The sequence below is a fragment of the Esox lucius genome, chromosome 17 (genome assembly GCF_011004845.1).
Source record: "Esox lucius isolate fEsoLuc1 chromosome 17, fEsoLuc1.pri, whole genome shotgun sequence".
NCBI lineage: Eukaryota > Metazoa > Chordata > Actinopteri > Esociformes > Esocidae > Esox > Esox lucius.
Genome location: NC_047585.1, coordinates 30,358,545 through 30,370,009, shown reverse-complemented (window position 1 = coordinate 30,370,009; position 11,465 = coordinate 30,358,545). Strand labels below are relative to the sequence as shown.

Sequence of the window (11,465 nt, the reverse complement as noted above, 5' to 3'; positions counted from 1 at the left end):
TTAGTTATACCTATTATATTGGTTTTATACATTACTTATTTTTCAATTAAGTGGTTAACAAATTAAACCCTGTAAATGTTTTATAGACTATATTCAAAACTATCGTAAATACAGAGGTCCTGTAAAACATTATTCGGATTGGGCAAGTGTGTCATAACTTGGCCACATCATCATGACCTCTTTATCCAAAAATTCACGTTGCTTGAATCTGAAACAACGTGGCCATGCGATATGACGCACGGAATTCACCTACTGCCCTGCTAAACTAGAGCGTGTGGCCAACTGTAACCGCGGCACAGTGAACGCTACCACCAAGCGGCGCTGCTTCATTATGAACAACACGTGAGGATATGCTCTGGCTGTCGTGTCGTAAGCTACCCGTGATGGGTTTTCGCATCATAACGACGTCTAGCAGCCTATCACCATTCAACAAATCAAACCAGCTGCCAGAAAACATGTAACAGAAACAATCCCCGTTTTGCCACCTGTAAAATGTGTTATAGCTTGGCGTAAAGCATGTTTGTCAGTCATCATGACGTAATTACAAATCGGTTATATGGTTAAAAGAAAACATGAGGCGCATGTAGGTATATGTTTATTTATAACCACTGAATTGGAGCCAAGTGAATGACCTACATACAAATGTATATCCGCTGTAAACATGGGTACTTCGCTGTGTCTGAAGGTGCCTTGACATTTGACATATTGTACTTCATAAACATATTATTATTATTTTATTATTTTAATCATAGAAGTAGGCTAACTGATGTTGGCCCACATTCCCACCACGATCCATGACAATTTCCGATGCGGAGATTCAAACAAAAACAAAATCGCTTTAAAGGGCATAACGTGAGCGTGGGGGAGAGGAGGGATGGAAGGCGCGGAAGTCACGGTGAGCTCCGCCTACTTCCCATGTGCTAGGCTGCTTTTTCTCCTCCCTTCTTTTCAAAAGGCCTCGTACATTTGCATAGAATGTGTGTCAGTAGGACAGCGGGCTCCGCGGCTCACATGCCTCACGCACATGCAGCGGAGCTTTACCAGCATTCCAATGTCGATCGAGTTCAGCTGTCTCGCCTCCACTCTAGCTCTCCACCAATGAAAACGTGAGAACGAATAAAGAGTGAGAGGGAGGGGGGTTAAAGAGGTGGATGTGATATTGTAGTAGAGCGTAACAGACAGACAGACTGTCAGACAGACAGACAGACAGACGAGTGTATGAGAGTGTGTAATCCCTGGCGTACAAAACAGAGGTTGAAGGGACAAAAAAAATGGTCACATTTCGCAGACACCTGAAAACGTGCTGGTTATTGTGGGCGCGGTATATTGCCTATTAATTGGTGGGTAGGCTTAAACTACTTCCATACTTCTGTCTTCATGTTCATGGTGACTGTACACTGTAACTTGAGCTGAATTCTTGGAATTTCTTATCACAGAAAGCTTGTTATGTTACAGTGATAGTTCACTGTAGCCTACACACGACTTACTGGAACCAAGCAATCAGTCTACGGACCGCAAAGGCACTGAACCTGTACGCAATTACGCAGGTTGGAAACGATTTGTGACGACCGGCTACCTATTTTGGTTTTACTCAACTGAATTGATTATATCCACTTCACGGGTTTGAAGAACCCCCCAATGACCTGCGTACGGTCTCATTGCTCATATAATTGGGATACCCGTTCTATGCTTTCTTTGCGGTTTATGACTCTATCACCTATATCAACTAAACTCCTTGACTACAAGAGACAAATCGACGTTGAATAATTATAACACCGCTTACAAATCAACGAAACACCGGGAAACATGGACAACAGCCCTGGTGAGTTTCATTACATTATTACCAAGCTATTGTTCATTGTAAGCCATCTGTGTATTTGCTTATATAGTAGGCTACTACTATTACTCCGAGTAATGTAACGTGTAGGCTACTTTTAGGCATTTTCCTTCAGTGTCTTATAATGGCTACGTAGCCTACGTGTGTATGGTAATGTGCAGGGCATTTCCATTGATTCTCTTTATGAAATGGTATAGGCTACATTGACAATGAAGCACTTATGTCCTGTATTGGCTGAGGCTAAACATTATCCAGATAAACCGATAACTTCATTAATGAAAATGCACTGATTAGCCTGATTTCCCAGCTTTCAGTTAAAATATTTGACTGATTTCATTTTTGTACCAATAATTATAATCAATGATAGTCTTCGATCCTTTAATTTGTGATTAATCGTAGTGTAAGTTGGAGAGAATGCATTGTAAATTGTCGGAAATTGCCATGTTTATCCCATGGGAGAGTAATACCCACGGATAATGTTAACTGCCTGCAACTATGTATAGTTTGGCCAATTCAATGTGTTAATGCCAAGTGTGTTTTTGGTTCATTTGGAGACTAATTCTAATGTAATTCATCGTAAAGGATGCGTATGGCATTGAAGGAGTGGTTTGTCGTATGACATTCCACAATCTTTGCTATTTTGCGGCGACTGACCTGACTGCTACTTCCTGATTCTCTGCATGTAAACAAACTCACGTGCAGCACCGGCCTAATTTGTCTGTCCCTAGAGCTTGCACGTGCTACATCTATTATATCCCTGTGAATTATTTTCTTATCGATTCAAGATACGAGATGTCAATGAGACAACTTTGGTTGTCAATCAAACCGGATCACGTGGGAAAAACAAAACCATTCCAATCCTTTCATTGGCACTATCTGCCTACTCCAGAAATGTTTCCTCTCTTTAACCAGAGATTGTGTTTACCGATCTGTGAGTAATTTACAAAACTGTTCACTCTCCACCACTGGTGATTACAAGTGCCTCCTGTTCATCGCTGCGGCGGATCATAACTATTTTCTCTCAGCACGTGTGTCAAAGACCCGCCTAGCCATTTGAGTCAAAACAAGGTATAGAACTGCTCATGACTTGATCTTAATAAAGATGGTGATATTCCATACTAAATAATAGGCTTTACACAATAGAAGATAGCTATGGGGGGGGGGGGGGGGGGGGGTGTTGTTATCACTCTTACAAATACTAATGACTCTAAACAAATTTTTATGTTATGTTTGGGCGTCAATCCTTTCCTCTCGACTAGTCGCTATATGGGTTAACGGTCGCTATATTTCATCCGCGGTGTGCAGTTTTAAACCTTAAAGTTGGCCTCTTTAAATTCAGCGCAGTTAAATAATATTCCAAACTTAGAATGTGATGTCGAATTAGTAAATGTACCCATATACTTTTTTGGCATAGCCTACGTATTTGAGTTGAGAATATCTCAGCAATTACTCGCATGGCAAACGTGGGCATAACGCGCCTTACTTTCCGGGTGCCCACCTCGCATGCCTAACCGACATCACGTGCATAAACTTCAGTATCCATGTGCCGCGCGTGATTCCCACCCGCCCTCAGGATTATTCATCTCCCTCGCTCGCGTCCCTGACTCAATCACAGCCTTTCCCGGTGCTAAAACCGTTGCCATAGTTTGGTCAGTGGGTCAGAATGTTTTAGCAGCCTATTCATTAGATTTATGTGTATTTCTTAACACCAATATATTTGCTTAAAGACAGCTAATACCAGATAATACAGGATAATATAATAAACTGTTATAGCTATAACGATATTGTAAACCATTGACTGAATTAGGTCACGTTTTAAAGATAGCCTGTAGGCTACAATGTAGCGATTTGGTTAGACCTCATGCAAATTAGGCTGACAAATACCTAGGGTCTGGATCTCGAAAACCTTCAAATTTACGTGAAGGGTAGGCCAGCCTTTATAATACATTTGTATTATAGGTCAGTCTACTGTTCATTATTAGGTGTTTGACCTAATTGTTTATTATTAGGTCATACAGTATCTACAGACTTCTAGTCCAAGATAATGAATTGCCCTACTTCTTGCAATTTCTGTATATGCTGTCTGTATGAGTTCTGTATACTCAGTATCTGAGTATTTGGCATAGTGGTATTCAGTTTATCTTTGTTTTTACTGTTGTTCAGCTCTTAGAATATTAGCCTTCTTCACTGTAATTTATTTATAGACTTAGCCTTTCACCATAACTCTCCAACATCAAATACTTATATAAATGAAGGCCTGTGAGATTATAGATTAGACATTGGCAGATGTCAGGAGGGAAGCAGGGAATAGATCGAAGGGAGGTGGTGGTTAGGGTCACACAAGGCGAGGGGAGGGGTAGTGGTGGGACTGGAGGGGGAGAAGACTCACGTTGTCAGGCCACTGCAGCACAGCTCACTAACAGATTAGCCCACATCAGTTGCCTCACCCGATTTGACCCCTGGCCGTTTAGCTGACTTCCCACTAAGCACCAGAGTTAAAGCTGACCTCAGCCTCTGTAGCAGAGTACAATACCAGTTTAAGTATGTCTCTAGTAGATGGGTGAAGGTGAGTAGCCTGGTGGGATGGGAAGGGATGTGGGAGTTGAATAAACTAAACCGATAGCTTAGTGACTTGATGGACATTTTAGAATTAAAATATATTTCATGGGCTTTAACCTACTTGATAGGATTAGCTAAAAGATATATACAACAAACATTTAGTTTGAAAGCGATGCTGTTTTCCTGATTAATCACAACCAGGTAATCTACTTGCTACACCATAAAGGAATATTGTAAAGGGCACTTCCTTATAGATCTGATTTAGTGGTATAAGAACATCTAGCTGTCTTCTGTCTTTTATGCCCACTGAGTTGGTTGAACTCCAATGAGAGAAAGAGGGAGAAAAGAGGGTTTTACACTTTAAGTTCTGGGTCATACAGCACTACCCCACATACCACACCGTCACCTGTGTTATAACGTAGTCTAGCATGGAGGGCCTCTAGCTCGGCTCAGGTTCCTGGTAAATGACGTGTTTCTGCCATAGAGAAGGCCAGGGGTCAGGTCACCCTCATTGAGCTGAAAGCTGACACTGGAAACAAAATCAACAGAGGACTGTGAGTGTGTGTCTCTGGAAACAACCTAAGATGGTGTGGAGCCTGATTCTCACATGATAGCTGTATTTGGGGCTGTGGAGACATGAAAGGGAGAGTGCATTAGCGTGTTGTTTGTGTCATTTAGGTGGTGGGGTGGGCTGTCAGAGTTGGAGGAAGCTCTGCTACTTACACACAGTGAATCCTCAGCATAGTTCATGTCGGTCTGTATTTACACATGCTGGAGCAGGAATTAGTCAGACACACTCCCTTTAAACTAAACAGTAATTCCCAGTCAGCGGCACGTGTCTCCTCATTCAGAGACAGAAATACAGGGACAGGACAGGCTCAGGAAGGATGCTCTACATTAGGACAGGCTCAGGAAGGATGCTCTACATTAGGACAGGCTTAGGAAGGATGCTCTACATTAGGACAGGCACAAGAACGATGGTCTGCATTAGGACAGGAACAGGAACAAGGCTCTGCATTAGGACAGGCACAGGAACGAGGCTCTGCATTAGGACAGGCTCAGGAAAGCCACTCCATCTCACTGAGGGAATTCAAGGCCCCTGAAAAAGGGAGAAAATAATGCACACGTAAAGTCCATTGACAGCCAATGCCATTTGAGTCATAGGCCTTTGCTACTGAATGTGCAAAGACGGACTAAAATTATATGAAAACCTCTTTTCATCAGTCAGAGACTCCCTCCATTAAGTAATTAGTTCAAAAAACTGATGCAATGCTGAGGACATTATTCACTGGAGAAAAAATGAATAAATAAAATCCAAACCGGGACAGATTTGTGATATGTAGAACCCCTCTTGACCAACTAAATCCCCTGCAAAACAACTTTGTATGTCTAGAAAACGTGACTGTTCACATTCCCCCTCTGCCGCTCGGCCCCTCTGTGTTTCCGGTGACTCTGGAATGCATGGCGGAACACTCGCACAGTAGCCAGACTTGCCTTCCCTCTGTACTTACAATAGGCCTACTTAAGCCCTCTCTTTCAAACGTGAGCTCCCAGCTGCCTGTTCTTGTACTGCGGCTGTTGTCTACACGGGACTGCGGAAAACGCCTTGTGAGCCCTGCCGGGAACTGTGTCAGGAGTCCATGTGAGTCGGCGGTCAGGTGGTTGGCAGTTTGAGCAAGCTCAGGGCACGCCGCCAGGGGGAAAAGCGAGGCTTGCTTTAAGAGCGCAGCGGCAGCTGGCTGGCTGGCTCAGAGTACACGTGAGGGGCTGTTGCTCTTCTCGTACAGAGAGCACAATCTTCACAGTGAGCGAGGAAGGGTTGGAAAAAAAGGGGGAGGGGATGGATTAATAAGACCTTTCCGAGTTTACATCCTTAACTTGGTTACAGTTTTTTTTAACTGAGAGTAGGAATTGCACAATTAATAGTAAATAGCCAAGAAATGGTTTCAACCGAAAAAATTAACATACTTAATCAAAGTAGCCTATTGCTGAACACCCATTTGTTAGTTTACCAACATTGTGTCTTTCTGTGTGTGTGTGTGTGTGAGAATATTTTGACACAGATATGATTATGGATCTGTGTGTCTTTGCACCAATAATATCATAGTCTTCTGTCTGCTATGTTGTGACCACAGTGAGACTAACTGCCCTTCCCCCTCCTCTTCTCTTTGTCTTCCAGGTGGTGTGATACTGTATGCTGGCTCATCCGGGAGCGCCAGCCCCAGCCCTGGCAGCCCCTCAAGCGGGTACCAGACACAATCCCCCCGTTCCTCCCACTCCCAACCCTCCTCTCCGGAACCGGTCTCGTTTGCCGAGATCAGCCCCCTGAAGAGAGGGAGAGAAGAAAACCGGGGTGGACCCTCGCCCAAACTGGTCTTCCAGTACCATGAAGCCAATGCCACTACAACCACTATGTCCTCAGGCAATACCTACGCCCATCCCATGGTTGCCAAGAGACCCTGTGGCTTCACCGGTACCTTCACCAGTAAGTACCGCTTCTGATGGCTTGGACTTTCTTAAGTGTTAAATTTCTCTCTGTAATCAGGTCTAACCAGCCGTTCCTCTGTTTGTGTACCCTACAGAGACAGGAGGCATGGTTCTCCTGTGTAAGGTGTGTGGGGACATCGCGTCTGGCTTCCATTACGGCGTGCACGCCTGTGAAGGGTGCAAGGGATTCTTCCGCCGCAGCATTCAGCAGAACATACACTACAAGATGTGTGTGAAGAACGAGAGCTGCATGATAATGCGCATGAACCGCAACCGTTGCCAGCACTGCCGCTTCAAGAAGTGTCTCTCGGTGGGCATGTCCAGAGATGGTACGATTACGTCCTATCTATATCTGGCCTCGTTCTTGTTCTTCGCCCCACCCCATACTTTTCTTTGTGGCATTTCCTCCTCACCTTATCCTATCCCCTCCTCTGGCCCATAATCTCTGATTGATGACAGATGCAACTGGGAAGTCCCAGTGAGCCATCAGTGATGGGGAAAACTGTGGCAAATAGTATTTATTTTTGGAAATTAGGCCACCAGCTGATTCGCTACACATGTCAGGTTGAATGTGTTTGCACACCTATAAGAGGTATTATCACTAAGATTGTAACATATAGACATTTAATGGGTAATGTTCTACAAAATATAATTTAGACTGGTTAAAGATTATTATTATGCAAGAGTGGGCTTCAGTATATTCTTTACCCAAGATAATAACAAAATATTTATACTTAATTTAAGCTAACAGCCCCTGCTGGTTGCATTTTGCCCACCCCTGTTGGAGGACAGAATAGTTGCTATAGTTACAGAATCTCAGCTCCATCCATCTCCTGTACAGCATAACTTCCCTACAGGCCACTGTTCTCTCATGAGGTTTCTCTAAACTAGGTAATAATAAATAATCTGGTTTCTGGAACAGACCTTTTTAGGTGACCTATAAAAGGAAAATGCTAGAGAAGAGGGAAATGACCCAACGTTGAAATAATTCACCAATGAAGCCGAAGCTCTAGTATTACAACATTTTCACTCATTTCTTTCACTCTATTTCACTCTTTCTTAATTCCAAACTCTGAATCATGTTCTCATTCGGTCGCCATTTTACATCCCACCTCCTATCCTTCTCTCCTCTTTGATGCTCCTTCACCTGTTTACACCTACTCTTGTACACCTAACCCAATCACTCCTTCACACTCTCTCCTCTATCCTCAACTTCTCCCCTCCTCCGTCTCGCTGTCTTGCGGCCAGTGACAACATGTTCTCCAGATGACCCAATAACCTACTTTCCGAGAGTCAAGAGAAAGTGCTAACAAAAACACAGAGAGGAATGACAGAGCTAGAGTGAACTAAGGGAGTAAATAATGAGAGGAATCAAAGTCGAGGGAGCCAGAGGGAAATAGATTGATGGAAGGGGTATAGCATACAGTAGCAGAGTATTAATAGGTCTACCAGAGTAGGTGTGCTTTTGAATGGGATGGCGGAATGAAGGAGTTCAATATGGGAAGGTTATATACCATGTAGTCTAAAAGTTGATCAAAACAGACTGGTTATAGAGACAGGAAAGAAGTCTCTCCCAGCTTTCTTTTCCATATAGGATAAGTCTGTAATCCTGTTGCACAGCGATTGCACCCCCTAGCAGTGTCAACGCAGTAAAGTTTCAAATAGACCGATAAATAACAGGCCACAGCTATACAACCTTCAATCACTGCTATCTGTGTTGTATATACATTGGCTAACTTATTTTTCCTTTTCCTCCTCAGCTGTTCGTTTTGGGCGTATCCCCAAGCGTGAGAAGCAGAGGCTATTAGATGAGATGCAGAGCTACATGAACAGCCTAAATGAATCCGCTTCCATGGAGATTGACTCTTCCCCTTCTTCCTCGGATGCCCCAGCTAGCCCGGAATCTGGGGAGTCCATTTCTTCTGGCTACAACAGCATCTTCGCCCAAGAGGATGTGAAGCCAGTAATCAGAATGGCCAACAACAAAAACAACATCCGCAACAATCAATCACACGAGTCTGGCTACTCTCACGCCGCACCTCCGACCCACTTCCGCTCCAACTCCTCCCAAGGGTACCAGTCACACCCAACACAAAGCTACCAGACCCCCTCACGCTGCCCACGCAACAACCACGTGGACAACGCCCAGTATAACTTCAAACCCACATCCAATCAGAGTCCGTGTCCTATGTCAAGTGAAAGCCAGTCGACTCAGACGTTTCTTGCCAATCGCAACAGCTTCCCCGCCGACGAGTCTCAGAACGTGACCGCCTGCCCCTGGAAGTTGAGTGGTGGCGCCAAAGTTCTGGTGAGTTTCGTTAGTCGTATTATTACACACACTATTACACAACACTTAGTGGTGTCATAGAGCCATCGTAAACCTCTTGCCCTCTCGCTCTCTTTCTCAGGCATGTCCCTTGAATGCATGTCCCATGGCCCCCCGTGACCACTCCAGCCAGCAGATCTGGGAGGCCTTCTCCCAGTGCTTCACCCCGGCTGTTAAGGAGGTGGTGGAGTTTGCCAAGAGCATCCCTGGGTTCCAGAATCTAAGCCAGCATGACCAGGTCTTGCTGCTTAAAGCCGGCACCTTCCAAGTGCTGATGGTCAGGTTCTGCTCACTTTTCGACCCCAAGGAGAAGACTGTGACCTTCCTGAACGGTCAGACGTACCCCCTGCCGTCCCTCCGGGCGCTGGGCATGGGTTCTCTGCTGGATGCCATGTTTGAGTTCAGTGAAAAGCTGGGAGCTCTGGGCTTGGAGGCTGATGAGATGGCCCTCTTCATGGCTGTGGTGCTGGTGTCTGCTGGTAAGAGCTTCATAAGAGACACCCACATGTACTTCTCCAAATGTCTTAAAGAATTGTGTTGATGTTTCACCAAGTGTCTAACCCAGTTCTCTCTCCTCACAGACCGTTCAGGTATGGCTGACGTTTTTGCATTGGAGCAGCTTCAGGAAAGTCTGATCAAAGCCCTGCGCTCACTTATCACCCGCCGTCGCCCTGACGACAGCTCCCTTTTCCCCAAACTATTACTGCGCCTGCCGGACCTGCGTACACTCAACAACCTGCACTCCGACAAGCTGCTGGCCTTCAGCATCGACCCCTAAAGGCCCGGTGAAACTAAAGCCTGCAGGGGTAACCACTGACTCCCGGACCCACAAAAGGGTCAGTCCTTTGGGGAACACCTTCATGACCCCTTCACTCCAGCCACCAGCTGGTCACCACCAAGCTCTCCTCAATGGGCTGTGTATGCTGGAGCTAGGACTGGGGCAGGAGAAGAGGCTGGGTTGGACAGGGTGAAGAAGTGGACTGAGAGGCATCTCTGAGGAAGAGGAAAAGAGGAGTGTATGTGGAGTTTTTTGAACTTTGACCCAGACCCCATGACTTCCAATCAAGTCGTATGTTGCAGGTTAGACGGCAAACAAACATCTTAGTCCAACACAACTCTCCAAGGTGAGGGATGTGGGTATACGAATCCTCCTTTACCCATAATTCCCAGTGACAGTGACTTAAGACCAAAAGACGGTTCCATTCCTTCTCTTCCATTCCACACCTATGTCCTTCTGTCTCACCACAGACAGCCAACCAGCAGGGAGGAAGCACACTCTTCATGCCAGGAAGGAACATAAACTGACAAACTGTTTTTTTCTTCCTACACTAAAGGACAAACAAAGCACTTTCCAGACATCAACCCAAATGACAGAGCAATAGCAATATAGAACACACTATTAGATCCCTGACTGACTGTGTATGCACTGTTAAAACAACCTAAGCTATTTTCAGAATCACACCATCAATCTTATCTTTTTGAAAGTCCAGCACTTGGGATTTGATAAGACAATTTATTATTTACATTTTTAAGTATTGAGAGTATGATGCATTATATTTGTATGCTGTAATCAGGGAGAAACTATTTGGTCATTTTAGACCACATTTGTCGGGTCATATGTATTAAGGTATTCTATTGTTGTACATATTCGCTATAATGTGTGACTGTTCCCTACTCCATTTGTTTGAGTTGGCTGCTGTATGATGTGAGCCACATTGAAGACAACTCGGGGGCACTGTGTTGTAGAGTTGCCAACTGTGTGGCGGGATCCAATGATGCATCAACTCCAGTGTCCAGTGGTCTTCCCTTCATAAACTAATGCTTATAACCCTGATCCTTATCACAACAAGACAGCCGTCAATGAAACCAGTGCTCAAAACATGTAAAAAAAAAAAGTTTGATTTCAGCCTACAGTATATTATTGAAATATAAACTATTGATCAATGCATCACCTTGTGTATATTTTGTAAATGTTTCATGATTAAACCTCTGTAGAGAACCAATATTAAATGATATTATATACCTTATTTCTTGTGTATGACTCTTTACTCCTTTCCTTGTTTTATCTATTAGATATACCATACTTTGCAAGCTAAAGCTGTAACCTAGCAACATAAGTGAACTTTATGATGCAGTTTTTATTGCCCATTATACCCAACCAATGATAAAGGACATTTGGTAAGTGCCTTTTTATAAGTTATATAGGGCATTTGAAGCAATGGTTATTTAAGATCATGTCACAAGTAAGCACAACAT

At 44.2% G+C, this 11,465-nt stretch overlaps 1 protein-coding gene across 1 annotated transcript; it reads left to right on the top strand.

Annotated features, from left to right (window-relative positions):
* The first annotated feature begins 1,023 nt into the window (after positions 1 to 1,023).
* On the top strand, positions 1,024 to 11,236 carry nr1d4b (nuclear receptor subfamily 1, group D, member 4b). The gene is made up of 6 exons (XM_010881260.3): positions 1,024 to 1,822; positions 6,576 to 6,881; positions 6,979 to 7,212; positions 8,644 to 9,191; positions 9,292 to 9,688; positions 9,791 to 11,236. Exons 1-6 carry the CDS (start codon positions 1,807 to 1,809, stop codon positions 9,985 to 9,987), a joined length of 1,698 nt encoding a protein of 565 aa, XP_010879562.2. The 5' UTR covers positions 1,024 to 1,806; the 3' UTR covers positions 9,988 to 11,236.
* Positions 11,237 to 11,465: the final 229 nt, after the last annotated feature.

Coding starts and splice junctions, on each gene's coding strand:
- nr1d4b (XM_010881260.3), top strand. Junction 6,882..6,978: donor CTTCACCGGTACCTTCACCA/GTAAGTACCGCT, acceptor TGTACCCTACAG/AGACAGGAGGCATGGTTCTC. Junction 9,192..9,291: donor GTGGTGGCGCCAAAGTTCTG/GTGAGTTTCGTT, acceptor TCTCTTTCTCAG/GCATGTCCCTTGAATGCATG.